General features: G+C 46.2%; 1 protein-coding gene across 4 annotated transcripts in view; it reads right to left on the minus strand.

Moving 5' to 3' along the window:
- The window catches only part of LOC137371268 (microtubule-associated tumor suppressor candidate 2-like), a 508,676-nt gene that overhangs the window by 22,592 nt on the left and 470,670 nt on the right, over positions 1 to 15,414 (minus strand). For all 4 annotated transcript variants that reach the window (XM_068033538.1, XM_068033540.1, XM_068033537.1 and 1 more), the window contains 4 exons: positions 13,944 to 14,158; positions 9,146 to 9,251; positions 7,475 to 7,548; positions 3,804 to 3,902 (listed from right to left, as the gene is read on the minus strand). In XM_068033538.1, coding sequence (XP_067889639.1) covers positions 3,804 to 3,902; positions 7,475 to 7,548; positions 9,146 to 9,251; positions 13,944 to 14,158 — 494 coding nt within the window. The remainder of the gene's footprint in view (positions 1 to 3,803; positions 3,903 to 7,474; positions 7,549 to 9,145; positions 9,252 to 13,943; positions 14,159 to 15,414) is intronic.

Raw genomic sequence — 15,414 nt, forward strand, 5'->3', positions numbered from 1 at the left:
GCCAAGGTGATGGTGGGCAGGTCTGCGTGCATTTGTGGGATCTGACTCTCCATGAGGGTCACCAGCCTCTCGATAGAAGAAGCCACGCACTCACATGCCTGAGACAATGTAGCACTTATGGCATGAATGGACTCCTCCATTGTCCACTCATGGCTGCACCTGGCCTCTGGCATCTCCGCCATATGTTTCCTTACCTCTCTCTGTAACTTCAGCATGCCCTGTGCTGTCGACACCAGAGGCTCATCATCAGCCTGGGGCTCAGCATGGGCCTGGTTACCAACAGTCCTCCGACTGACAGAAGCCTTGGCTGTCCTAGCTTCAACCAGCTGCTCGGGCACCTGTGCGGTGCTCTCACCAGCTTGTGACCCTGATTCTAAAGCCAAGCAGAAACTCACCGAGGTGAAAGTATCTGTGCTGGTGGAAGGTGCAGGAGGATGTGACTGTGCATCCTCTGAATGCTCCTCCTCCTCAGAAGTGGACAGCTGTCTCACTTCTGGTTGAGTCTCTTACGGATGCATGAGAGAGTGCAAAGACGTGTGGGTCAGGCTGTGCAGATTTCTTCATGCCAACATCTGTGATGTGGGTCTCAGAAGTGAACTGTATGTTGATGGAAGCCAATCCTCACTCTCTTGTGTGGAGACACCAGTCTCTCCATCTGATATGGAGCAGCTATCCCGAGTCCCTGTCAATTCTAATGTCTCTTCCTCTGCTGTGGAGAGAGGCTGAAGATCTGGGATGCTGCCACCAGTCTGGGCTGTCTCCCTGCTGTTATGGGCCCTACAACGTGACAGTTCTGATAGTGGCAGCCCGTCGTCTGCTACTGGGGAATCACATATAGATCATGCTGCCACACGTTCTCAGGCAGTTAATGGGGTTAAGGTGTGAAAGAAGATGGCCTGTGGCCAAGATGCAGCCATGCATCAGTCAATAGGAGGTGAGACCTAACCCCCCTCTGCCAGCGCAGTTGTCATCCTTCCCTTCAACTGTGCCACTTCCTCCTGCGTCGCCACTTGCAATCACTAAAAAAGAGAGGTAACGAGCACTCACCTTGGCAGAACGAAGGAGATCATTGACCCTCTTGTAGCACTGTACCTATGTCTGGGGGGGGTGACCCCACGGCTGCTGACCTCCTCAGTGATCTCCCAGGCTTGCTTGGTTGGGTGGGAAGGCCTCTTCTTGCCATCGCTGAACCTCCTGCCTTTCCCTTGTAGCCTGGAGGAGAACCTGCAGGGAGGCATCATTGAACCGTAGGGCCACCCGGTAACTTGCACCTGACATAACCCTACTTGGCTTCTGGAGAGCTTCTGGCCTTTCAAGGCCTTGGGCAGCTGCACATCAGTTCAGTAGCAGAGGGACTCCAGGCAGGGCATCAGCAGCACATCAGTTCAGTAGCAGAGGGACTCCAGGCAGGGCATCAGCAACACATCAGTTCAGCAGCAGAGGGACTCCAGGCAGGGCATCAGCAGCACAGCAGTTCAGTAGCAGAGGGACTCCAGGCAGGGCATCAGCAACACATCAGTTCAGTAGCAGAGGGACTCCAGGCAGGGCATCAGCAGCACAGCAGTTCAGTAGCAGAGGGACTCCAGGCAGGGCATCAGCAACACATCAGTTCAGTAGCAGAGGGACTCCAGGCAGGGCATCAGCAACACATCAGTTCAGCAGCAGAGGGACTCCAGGCAGGGCATCAGCAACACATCAGTTCAGTAGCAGAGGGACTCCAGGCAGGGCATCAGCAACACATCAGTTCAGTAGCAGAGGGACTCCAGGCAGGGCATCTGCAGCACAGCAGTTCAGTAGCAGAGGGACTCCAGGCAGGGCATCTGCAGCACAGCAGTTCAGTAGCAGAGGGACTCCAGGCAGGGCATCAGCAACACATCAGTTCAGTAGCAGAGGGACTCCAGGCAGGGCATCAGCAACACATCAGTTCAGCAGCAGAGGGACTCCAGACAGGGCATCAGCAGCACAGCAGTTCAGTAGCAGAGGGACTCCAGACAGGGCATCAGCCGCACAGCAACAGCAAAACGTCATCAAAGGAAAAGCAGCAGCAAAGTCATTAAGTGAAGCTACAGTTTAAGCAGGGCTGGCAGTGCTTTAAATATGGCACCAGCACCTGCGTCGTCTCTGCTGACGAAGCCATTGGCACCTCGCCGCCTGCCCCCGTCACATAATTAGACGGGTCCCAAGTTTCCATTATGGCTATTGGCCACCCACCACATGATCACGGTGGCCAGCCGCACATGTAATAAATGGCAACAGCGTCCACTTGTGGATCCGCTGCCGGGACCCGCAAGATATTGACTGAACTCAGCCCGAGGACTTCATGAAGAAATAATGTTCTCGTACTCGCTGGCATGCTTATGCCAGCAGGACAATTCCTGTTGATTGGAACTGACAGCCTTGTTTATTTATATTAACCCCAACCAGTTGGGCGGGATGCATTGGTGCGATGTGTTTGAACGTGCTGTATCACTAAGCAGTGGGATACAGCTTCAGTTTTCCAATTTGCTGAGTCCGCAATGTCTGCAGTGAAGTAATGGGTTGGATTTTATAGACGCCTCGACGTCGGGATCCGTGGCGGGGGGGAGGGGCATGAAGATTGTCCCGGATGAGGGCCATCACAGACCTTGACGCTGGCAGGCCTGTCCCATCTCACCGGTGGCGGCGAGGCCTTGTGGCAGCCACCCCGCAGCTCAGCGACAGGACTGTAATTTAAATATTCAAATTCATTAACTTACCTGAGTTAATGGCGTTCCCATTGCCTCCCGGCGGCCAGCACTGCCGCACCTTCGAATTCCCATCGTGGGGACGTGGGAGGGGGTAAGTTTCTCAGTGCGGGGCGGGGGGGAACGGGGTCAAACTATTCCAATTGGTGGAAGCGATGATGGGAAGGGGTAAAGTTAAAGGTTTGTGAACATTGGTGGAGGGGGGGGGGTGCAGTGGGGGGGAGAGGTCTGGGGAGGCCATGTAAATGAGCTGCCGCGTATAATATTGCAGCAGTTCCGTGCAGTAAAACCTGCGTATGTGGGCTGCCATCTTTTACATAAAATTCAGCCCAATGTATGCAGTCTAGGGCCTAGCAATTGGATCGTACACAAAGTGGGGTGCAATTTATTGGCAACGCATGCTGCAGACATTTAAAGAGGCCGGCAGCGGAGCCACGGTAAATTGGTCCACCGGTCTCATTTCTATGTTACTGGTGAGCTGAGATGCGCCAATTACAGTCCCACACTTCTCCAGTTGCGGGCCAGAAACCGAGGCCCTAAGGTGGATCCAAGAGTAAGGAGTGGCATTTGGGAGGGTTGCGTGTGGGTCAAAAGTGGCCTGCAGTTTTAATGAGGAGCATGAATGCTTTTTCTGGATCCGTGTTAAGGTAAGTAAAAGTCTTACAGCGGTCCCTTTAAAGACAGCTAGTTTGGCTGCTATGCACCTGAGCAATCCAATTTCACATGGCCTGAAACAGGCAACAGGCCCCGATTTGTACAATAAACAGCCTCACGCCAATTTCTAGCAAACACCCTGAACAACTGTAGGGCAACCTAACAGTATGTTGTGCGATGAACTGAGCGCGTGCCATATTGGGCCCTGCAGTGCCTGTTTTTTGCCCAGGTGTTAGCCTGCAGAAAGGGAGGTAAAATGAGTACAACTGTGAACACTACACAGTAAATTACACATCTACCCTCGTGATTACAATTGGTGTGTGAAACGGAGACAAAAAAGGGGGAAAATGGAAAATTAAATAAAGAATCTTAATCTGTTCATCCATTTCTCAGTTATGAAGAATGCATATTTCAGGCATTATTTACCTCAACTTGCTCATCTGTACTTCTTCTTAAGGCCTCTTCAAATCGTTTTGCTTTGTCCTTCAGTGAACGATTCTGAAATGTTAACGTGTCAACTTGATCCTTGAATGCAGAAACAAAAATCAAAATTTTATCTTTGCAAATTTGGTCTGATAAATTGTGGAAGCTATTTTGTTTTAAAATGGCAATTGGGCCCCAGGATGCCAATAAAAAAAGACTTGCATTTATATAGCACTTTTCACGACCACCGGATGTCTCAAGGCCCTTTACAGCCAATGAAGTACTTTTGAAATGTCGCCAATGATGTAATGTATAGGACCCCGATTGCTATTTTTGGACTGAACTGGCTGGAGTGTGTACCAAGTAGGCTCTGACTATTATCAGTTTACGGCCTAGCCATAAAAGATCCAGTAGCTAATCTTTTTTCTTTTCTTCAGTGAACTGCATAACATGGAAAGTGGAAATGCTGCAAGAAGTGAGCTCATAAAGTGTGTGCAGAAGTGAATGCTTTTTCTTCACCTTCCTCTTGATACTAGAAAATCATTTTCTCATTTAGGGCCATATATCAGACACTTGGATGACTGCATCAACTTGGTTGGAGAACCCCTTCCATGCAGATTTTAGACCAGAACACAAGAAATAGGAGCAGAAGTAGACCGTATGGCCCATCCAGCCTGCTCCACCATTCAATACGATCATAGCTGATCTTGGGCTTCAATTCCATTTACCAGAGTTTTTACTAAAGGGTGGCATTCAGCCCCACATAGGGCTGTCCTCATTTGCCTGAACCTCTGGATGAACCCCAACTCTTCAAAATCAGAGGACATGTTTTTGTCAATATTTCCCCTTTGTCCCATTTTTAAGAATTACTCAGCTTTTCTGTCAATACTGCCAACAACAATAATAACTCTCATTTATATAGCGCCTTTAACATATTAAAAAGTTCCAAGGTATTACCAAACAAAATTTGACACCAAGTCATATAAGGAAATATTAGGATGGGTGATCAAAAGCTTAGTCAAATAGCTAGGTCTTAAGGAGTGTCTTAAGGGAGAGAGAGTGGTGGAGAGGTTTACCATCACAATTTTCCCTTCAATAATGTGCTGTAGACGGGCTGCCTTGCTGGATTTTGTTCTCTTTTGGGTATTTCTTCATGTGCAAAGAGTTTGTTCACAAGTGGGGAAGAAAGTAAAGAGGCAAAATTCAGGTAGGCCAACCTTTTGAATTGCTGTCATGTGTGACCATGTGCAGGCTGAACTGTGACTATGCCATTCTCACAAAAAGTGGGCTATCAAGACCATCATGATGTAAGGTAATTAATTCATCTATTTACTTCATTTCCTTCTGATAGTTTTTCCCCTGCTGAGCATTGTAATCTGTTTGGGAATATTAAATATTGGGAAGACCGAAGCAATTGGGCAGAATTTTCGATTCCCGTTGGAGATGAGACCTGAGGCAGTAAGGCCTGAAAATTGGCATCGGACAGCGGCATGCTGGTTTGCTGGCATGTTCCTGCTTCTGGGCCATTTTGGTACAGGCAGATTCCGGGAGGGGGTGATGGCTACCCACCCAAAAGTGGCTGGCAGCCTATTAAGACAATTAACGGGCCAATTAAGGCCAATGTTCTGAGGCCGACTGGAATTTTCCAGTTGGTCAGCAGACACCCCCCCCGCCCCGTGGTGGCCGTAGCCCGGCCCAGGGGTGAAGGTGGCATCTCAGTGGCAGACTGGGGGGGCCAGCGCTCCATCTAACATTTCTGACCTCCCTGCCACCCGTGGCCGCGACCACGAGATTGCTTCAGCTGTGGCTGCAGGCTGCCCTGTGGAGGAGCTCCCCCTTCATGGTTGCGGTTTGGCAGCTGTTGCTAGTTTTATTCTCACCTTTCTAAAAGTCTTCAGAGGGCACCTGTATCCTTAATTGGACGGTGAGCACGCTCGCTGGCCACTAGTTGGTTATCCCTTTTGCATCAAGCATCTGACATCAACTTGTCACGGGGTCGGGACCCAAAAATGCACTTGACTTGGGGGTCCCGATCCCAGAACAAAAATTCTGCCCATTGACTTTGGTCCCAGCCACAAACTCAGTTTCCTAGCTACTGACTAACCTTTTTCTTGGCAACTGTCGGAGGGTGAACCAGACTGGTCGTAACCTTGGTGTCATATTTGACCCTGAGATGAGATTCCAACCGCATATTCACGCTATCACTAAGACTGCCTATTTCCACCTCTGTAACATTGCCCACCTCGGCTCCTGCCTCAGCTCATCTGCTGCCAAAACCCTCATTCATGCCTTTGTTATCTCTAAGACTTTACTATTCTAATGCACTGCTGGCTGGACTCCCACATTCTACCCTCCATAACTTGAGGTCATCCAAAACATTGCTGCCCGTGTCCTAACTTGCACCCAGTCCCGTTCACCCATCTCCCCTGTGCTCACTGACCTATACTGGTTCGCGGTCAAGCAACATCTCAATTTTAAGATTCTCATCTTATTTCAAATCTCTCCATGGTCACACCCCTCCCCATCTCTGTAATCTCCTCCAGCCCAACAACCCTCCGAGATATCTGTGCTCCCCCAATTTTGGCCTCTTGAGCATCCACGATTTAAATTGTTCCATTTTTGGTGGCCACGCCTTCAGCTGCCCAGGCCCTAAGCTCTGGAAATCCCTCCCCAAACCTCTCTGACTCTCTACCTCTCTTTCCTCCTTTATGACAGTCCTTAAAACCTACCTCTTTGACCAAGCTTTTAGCCATCTGCCGTAATATTGCCTTTCATGACTCAGTTTCAAATTGTGCTTTATAGTGCTCCTGTGAAGCGCCTTGGGACATTTTATTACCTTAAAGGGCTATAAAAATACAAGTTGTTGTTGTTTTTGTTGGTTGAGCTTGTGATAATTCACTCTTCCACTTTTGGCAATGCAATTCTTGAACCAACCACCAGCACGTATGTAAGTATGACCTGCGATGTCTCGTTCTCTAAATTTTGTTCTTCTCCCTTTCCCCCATCCCTCTCTTCATCCCACTCGCCCCACCACATATCATTGTTGATGGCAGTGTTAAGATAAGGAAGTTACTGTGCGGGAAATCATGAGCACAAGCCTGTATTCTACAAATCTGCAATAAAGCACAATGGACAACACCTTCCAAACCCACGATCTGTACCACCTAGGACAAGGGCAGCAGACGCATGGGAACACTGCTGCAAGTTCCCCTCCAAGACACACACCATCCTGACTTGGAACTATAGCGCCGTTCCTTCACTGTCACCAGGTCAAAAACCTGCAACTCCCTAACAGCACTGTCGGTCGTCAAGAAGGCAACTCACCACCAACCTCTCAAGGGCAATAAGGGATAGGCAACAAATGCTGGCCCTGTCAGCAATGCTCACATTCCATGTAAGAATAAAAACAATGGAGTACAGCCATCTGCCCTACTCATCTCATACTTCCAAAGGGTCCCTGTCTTCTGGAAAAAAATGTTTCAGGTAGGAAAAGCAGCATGTGTCATATTTGTCATGATATCACACACAATCAACAGAACGATTTTCATCACAGAGTTGTGTGTTTGCAAACATGAGAAAAGATTTGCAAAACGCTTTTTAGGAAAATCAGATCCTAAATAGTAGGTAACACCTTAAACCATAGTGTCTATATATAGTCCATACATAGTACTAACCTGAAGAGAAAGTCTTAGTTTTTCAAAATCTTCTTCTAATGTTATCCTCTCAAATTCATGAATGGCTTTTAGCTCTGAAAGAAAGAAAAAAATGTGTAAGTGAAATTTCACTGAACAAATGCTTTTGAAAAGGTCAAATCCCCTTAAAGCCGAATTGCACATGCTTGAGATAAAGTTAACAGGCCTATTAAGACATAATCATCTTTCCACAGTTGACCGTCATGATTCTTCTCAATCTGCTGTTCTCCAATGAGAACAAGTTCGGTTGGTGAACTTTCCTTGTAACTTATAAGTTTAAGTTCCAGAATCATCTTTCCTGCTATTTTCTGAACATTCTCCAATGCATCAAAGCCTTTTTGAGGGTTAATATACCTTTGTCCAAAAATAGTTCCCTACTGCAATGGTAAAGTGGGACTGTTACAAGTGGCAGTAATACCATTTTCTAGTTCTATCAGTGCATTTCCATGGGAGATCAGATTTCAAATGATGCCCAAAACATTATTATTGCTGGAAAATTCTATCAAAATGGAGAAAATTCACTGTTGATACTAAAGGAATGCTTTCAGTCTACTGCACTATTCATGCTGAAAAGGGGGTTGGTAAAAAAACCTGCCACATACTAGCCACGAAAGGCCCGCCCAACTTCATTTTCAAGTGGGCCATTAAATGGGCATTTGGGACTCCAGCTCCAAACAAAAGGGAGACTTTTAAACATGTTTGTATCAGGCTGGCATCTCATCAATCAAATTAAGATGAGTCCCAATCATGAAACTGGCTCTTGTTGGTGACATCAAGCAGGTGGGGTACTCCCACTGACCACTATCTGCACCAATTGCACTATAGGTAGAATCTGTCCCTAATAAATGAAAATAACATCCCTTTTTGATCGATACTGACATAAGCAAATTCGCCTGGTATTTCTTAATTGTCTAGTTATTGGTGTATTATTCATTATCTACCCCAGAATGACTAATGCTTCTCCAACATAAATCATTAATATCCCATTATATACTTAACAGTGCTGCTCAATATCTCCCTTTTAACAATTTTCATTTCTCCTCGTAGCATAATGGGTAATGACACCATCTGGTGTCGGACTAAGCTTTTCAGACTAGAAGATTTTTGGTTTGATTCTAGGTCTGTACCAAGTATGCTGATCTCAGTCAAGACAGTAGTTGATGTGCTCCTATAATTAGCCTTAATTCCCTTGGGCAAACGAGGGATAAAACAACTTAGATAGTATCAGGTGTAGCTGTGATGCCCTCCAACCAAATGGTCTGCACAAGAATGGCTGCTAGGAATAAGGTACCTGTCAAATCTTTGGAAGTAAAAATTATACACTTTATTGACTTTGAAGATAAACAAGCAGTAAGTGCAAATATTTCAGTCATCCACAGAATCAACCATCAAACCTATTATAAAAACAAAATCAAATGAACTATACAGCACATTATCAAGGAGTGCACCATAAAAAGATCAGGTAAAAGAGTAGAGGTAACAGTGATGCTGAATGCTGGACTTCTTTACAACTAGTCTCATCACAGCTTCCTTCAACAATTGCTTACGTAAAATCCTCATAGTTTTTTCCTGTACTCTTGTAAACAATCTTCTGTCAGTGTGTTCAGCAACATGTCACACAGTAATTTTCTCTATATTAATCCTATGTAGTACCTTCAAGTTTCTTTTCATGCTCATCTTGAAGAATAGTTATTGTGACAGTGTGATTGTTCTCCATTTCTGAGATTGTACTGGTATGGGTAGCTGACATATCTTCCATCTGATAAAACACAAGAATAAAACAGCTGTAGAACAATTCCCCTCTGAAGTCACAATTTGTGACTATCTCAACTGTTTTTTCTCAACAACAGTTCCCCCTACCCTTACAATCTTTTATCTGTAGAACACTTTTCATTAATTTGTAATATGAGTATAATAACAGTTCATATTGGAACATTAAAGTGCCAACATTTCCTACATAATGTGCTAAATGTCTGAGCTGCAAATGTAAAATTGGAGATGTCCCAACATGATAATTTAATTGTACACCAATTGTGACAAAAATATTATGATTGCGACTCTATCACAAATGTTTTGATAGGTTAGCAACAGAGATATTGAAAAATGTGTTGGTGGGACTATGTGGTATAGTAGGTTAGCAGACTGTCACTTCAACTTTAGCATTTGAGCTTCAATACAGCCCAGTCTGATGAAACAATGGTATCATTTCTTCTGTGGCTTTTTCAAAAGATGACAAGCCATTGCACAAAACTAAATGGAACTAGATGGTAATGTCTGTCATGGAGACCACAAGAATGTGAGAAATTGAAATTTTATAGTGATGCAAAGGGCTTATGTATCTGAGGTTATGGCTAAAGCACATTGTTGGGGCAGAATATAGGGAGAATTACTCCACATCTGTGTTATAACCAACTTGGGAACCTTTCTCTCAGATGTTGGACTGAACATTAGTGAGCCCGTTCTGGGTCCTGGTGGCGGACTTAGAAATGGGTACATTGCCGCTAGTCACGTGGACAGCTGGCCCCCCGTGATCATGTGGCGGTTGGCTAATTGTAATAATGGAGGCACGGGGCCCGGCCAATCACACGGTGGGAGCGGGATGCGAGACTCCAAATACGGCATTGGATGACTTCGGTGTAGGTGCTGGCACCATATTAAAAGCCCTGCCAGCCCTGCTTGCATTGCTGCCTTGGACTCATTTGCAGTGCTCTCTGATGAAGCCTTTGCAGTTGTGACTCCTGGATCACCCCCAGCCCTGGAGATGGACGCTGCAGGATGACAGAGGCAAGACACAGGGTAGCCCCACAGTTTAGCAATGTCTCCCTTGAGATTCTCCTCCAGGATGCAAGGGAAAGGCAGGAAATCCTTTACCCCAGCGATGGCAAGAAGAGGTCCTCTGGCCTGGCCAAGCAAGCCTGAGGAGGTCAGCAGCCATAAGCCACCCCCAGAAACTGAGTACAGTGCCACAAGAGGGTCAACGGTCTCCTTCATTCTGCCAAGGTGAGTGCTCCTCACCTCTCTCCTTTTTAGTGATTGCAAGTGGCTACGCAGGAGGAAGTGGGACATGGGGAGGGAGGTACTGCAACGGCGATGGAAGAGGGGGTTAGGTATCACTTCATCCTGACAGATACATGGCTGCATCTCAGTCACAGGCCACCTTCTTTCACAGCTCACCCTCATTAACTCCCCTCAGAGCGGATGGGAGCATGAGCTATATGTGATACCCAGTAGGGGACAAGTGGGCTGCCACTGTCATGTTGATGTCTCTGTGAAGTATGACCACCTCCCTCTTTCCACTTGCAGGATGAGAGGGCCCATAACAGCAGGGAGACAGCCCGGACTGGTGGAGGAATACCAGATCTTCAGCCTCTCTTGACAGTGGAGGAGGAAGCACTTGAATTAGTGGGGACCAAGCGTGGCTGTTCAATAGCTGTTGGCAAGACGAGAGTCTCTGCACAAGAGAGTGAGGATTGTCGTCCATCAACATACAGTTCATTTCCGGAGACCCACATCACGCATGGTTGGCATGACGAGATCTGCACAGCCTAACCCACACATTTTGTGTTCTCTCATGTATGTCGGCGTCTGCAGGAGATGCCAACAGAAGGGGGACATAATTCCACCTCTGAGGAGGAACTGCAGTCAGAGGATGTACTGTCTCATGACTCTCCTGCACCTTGCACCAGGACAGAGACTTTCACTTCCTTGGGTTACGTTCGGCTGTAGATTAAGGATCACAAGCTGGTGAGAGCACCACACACGCACCTGAGCAGCTGGCTGAAGCTGTGACAGCTGAAGCCCCTGACAGTCAGAGGACTGTGGGTGGCCAGGCCCTTGCTGAGCCCCAGGCTGATGACGAGTCTCTGGTGTCGACAGCAGAGGGCATGTTGGAGTTGCAGAGAGAGGCCATGCGCAGCCATGAGAGGAGTCCATCGATGCCATGAGTGTTGCCATGTCTCAGGCATGTGAGCGCATGCCTTCCTCCATCGAGAGGTTGGCAACCCTCATGGAGAACCAGATCCCACAGATGCGTGCAAACCTGCACACCATCGCCTTGGCCATGAGCTCGATGCAGCAGTTGCAAGGCAAGGCAAGGACTTGAGAAAGTCTTCATCTTCTCTGGTCAGCAGGGAGGTTCAATGAGCCTTGAAAGTGAGGAGGGGAGGCTGACCTCCACATCTGGAGGCTCCCCTCAGGGCGCTGTGAGTGTGGACAGTGGCTCCCTAGCCCCTCCGCCAGTGAGCCCAGCTCCAGCAGCTGCGACACCTAAGGAGAGTCCTGCACCAGTGCAGGAAACCCTCAGGCAGCCGGGGCCCTCCAGGCCTCAGTCAGTCAGAGGACAGCTGCTGAAGTCATCACAGAGCCAAGGGGCAGCCTGATCAGCAGCTGCTAGCGCAGGGGTTACACCTTGTAGAAGCACTAGTAAACATATAAAGAAAACCACCTAGAGACATTTGAGGTTTCAGGGGTAGTATTTGAAATGTGACACTTGTTTTCTCAATACATTTCCTTTGTTTTTGAAATTAACTTTAATCGTAGAAAAGTTATTATTCTACCATGCATTATTTGTGAGCTGCTGACTTCACCCTTCCCCTTAGTGGCTGCCAATGTAGGCACAGCCCTCGTTTGAATATGGTCACCCATGGGCCATAGCATGTGATTCAGCTCGGTGTTAGACATGGACCACAAATAGAAAGGAGGTTGCAGACTGCATGCACTAAGATGAGTCTTTACTGTTTTTACTCTGCGAGGCCATCATAGTAGCTGGAAGTGGGTAACTATGAGATTGTCTCTTGTCTCCTTGGCCCGTCGCTCAATCTGCCTGGCCTTCAGTGCAAGAGCTTCAAAAACCAGTGCTGCCTGCTCATCACCCTCCTCCTTGTCCTCCTCGTCGTGGAGGAGTGTTACTCAATCAAGTCCTCGTCATGCAATGCCTCCCCCCTTTGCAGTACTAGATTATATAGAGCACCAGACCACCACGATACGCAAAACCCTCACAGTGACATATTGCAGGGCTCCACTGGATCAATCTAGGTAAAGGAATCTCATCTTCAGCAGTCCAATGGCCTGCTTGATGGTCGCTCTGGTGGAGCGGTGGCAAGTGTTGTATTTCTCCTCTGCTGCACTGTGATGGTTCCTTACAGCCACTGACTAAATCCGGAACCGTCACGATGGATGCGTCCGACGCAATTCTCCAGCCCCCCACGCCTCCATTCCCACTCCAAACAGCCGCACTTAATAGTGGAAAGTACTAAAAATATAAATAAATCATTTTTGTATAAATTAAGTACACCAAGAAGAATAGTGAATGACCCAACTTATTTCACTTGTGAGGAATATCTTTAGAATTCATCCACGTCTTGGAGCTATTATGTTTTCTTCAAACAAGTTACAAATTGCTCCATATTATGCACCATCTCCTTTTACTCTTTGCAATACTATGCTTTAGTTCCACCCTACTGCACCAGTTTGATGTTTTTACAGTAGTTATCACCAATGAGGCTGGCCAATTAATGTCATAGTGTGGATAATACTAAGACATGAGCTTAATATCTCCTTGGACCCTTGTTCAGGCTATCCAAAGTAATTATACATATACATATATAAGTTAACAGTTATCAGGAAAAGACTGAAATTAAATCCAGGTTATTGCAATGAAAACAGAGTGCTGTAAGCCATCTTGCTCATTACTACCTCTAAAGGCAAAAGGCTGCAAAATGTGCCAAACCATCCATCCAGGTTTAAATGCCAGGATGTGCCCCCCCAGTGACACTGCCAAAGTATGTGAGGTCAGGGGTAGGTCATCTAATTTAAATAAACTGGATAGGAACCAACATCTCCCAGAGCAGGAAGGCAGGGAATGCTTTTTTTTGATTCGCTTGTGGGATTTGGGTGTTGCTGGCCAGGCCAGTATTTATTGCCCATCCCTAATTGACTTTGAGAAGGTGGTGGTGAGCTGTCTATTTTGGTGGTGTGGGAAGGAGGGGTGGGGTGGGCAGAGTTGGGGGAAGGAGGGGTGAAAAACAGTTGTTGAGTTCCTACTTGAAAAATGAATTGAAGTTTGTACTTGGACTGAAATATAATGAAAACAATTAGACAATCTTCCAATCTTTTGAAGCCCAGGCTAGAACCCAGTCATGGAACCCTAGATTGGCCCATCACTATTCCAGCAGGCTGAGGAGAAAGATACTCCCAGCCTTGGATTGCCCTCCCAATGTCATGCCTCCTCTTATACCACTGTTCTTGTCTGGGGAGGGTGGAATATCAGATGCCAACAAAGCCCTGTGGGAAACATCAAAAAAGACAGACTCAGCATTCTCAGGTCCTTGCCTAATAGGTGGCTCTTCAGCTGCATCCTACCACATTTATGGTGGAAGTGCACTGGAAAGGCTGTGGATTTTCAGTCCCATTATCTTTTAAGTTAAATAGATTATAAGTTATTGACATAGACCTGTTCCTTGTGCTGAGATTGGATTTTCTTGAGGTGTTCACTATGTTCCTGTATGATACGCTCTTTTTCTGCAGAATAATGAGCCTTCAGCCTCTCTTCAAGGACCTGGATCTCGTCTTGTTGTTGCAGATGGAGCCTATGTACTTCGATCTCAAATCTCCTCTCCAGCTCCTCCTTCGCTTTTTGCAGCTTTTCACATCGTGTTGTATTAAAGGCTGAAACAAACATTACATTAAAATGAAACTACTGAAGATTGTCATAAGATTGGGACCACAAATGATAGCAAGAAGTGTGTACTAAAACATCTCTAAGCTTTTGACTATCACTGTGGTATATTTGCAAAACATAAAAAAATCTGAACACAACGATCAGAAAAAGAAAAACTTGCATTTATATAGCGCTTTTCATGACCATTGGACATTTCAAAGTGCTTTATAACCAATGAAGTACTTTTGAAGTGTAGTCACTGTTGTAATGTAGGAAACCCAGCAGCCAATTTGCACACAACAAGCTCCCACATATAGAAATGTGATAATAATCAGATAATCTTTTTTGTGATGTTGACTGAGGGATAAATATTGGCCAGGACACCGAGGATAACTCCCCTGCTCTTCAAAAAAATAATGCCATGGGTTCATTTACGTCCACCGGAGGGGGAAGACCTCAGTTTAATGTCTCATCCAAAAGACAGCACCTCCAACAGTGCAGCACTCCCTCAGTACTGTATTGGAGTGTCAGCCTTGAGTTTCGTGCTCATAAGCAGGACTTGAACCCAGAGACTCAGAGGCGAGAGTGCTATCAACTGAGCCACAGCTGACACAATCACAGCACTCAATACAGTGCAATGGTGAAAGGAAATTTTAATTTATTCCCAAACATGGGTTATGTCTGGAGAGCATATTTTAAGCTGCACAACAACTAGGGTGAAGTAGTGATGGTTGCAGGTCTGTTATTTGTAGTGTCCATTGCAATTCTGAGGTAATGAACTGTATCACAGAAGAATCATATCAGCACAATGTTGAAACATATCGTTTAAGGTTTTTCTTCCTCCAGACTATTGTCATTCATGTGCTCAGTAGGTGTAGTAATAAACACTCCATGCAACAGCCACTGATTGCTAGATCTAAATGTTACCCAGTGGTCTTATGAGGTTGCAGCAACAGTAAAAGTTAACCTGAATCATGTGTTTTAAATACATAAAAGCGAAGAACCCCATTAATAATATGTTCATACAGCTGTTGCTGACTTTACTCCCTGTTGATTTTAATGATTGGAGCTGTGCTTGTTCTCTGGCCTCAATCCAATGGAACTGATCTTTCCACCACTATAATCACTATGAGAAGGAGTGGGATACAGTTTTATAAATCTACAATAGAGAAACGTAAGAATTGGGCAATAATGAAAGAATAGATACTGCAACAGTGGAGGGAATTAACACATCCGTTTTAGCATGAGGTTAATGTACCCAATA

This window comes from Heterodontus francisci, chromosome 6 (assembly GCF_036365525.1).
Source record: "Heterodontus francisci isolate sHetFra1 chromosome 6, sHetFra1.hap1, whole genome shotgun sequence".
NCBI lineage: Eukaryota > Metazoa > Chordata > Chondrichthyes > Heterodontiformes > Heterodontidae > Heterodontus > Heterodontus francisci.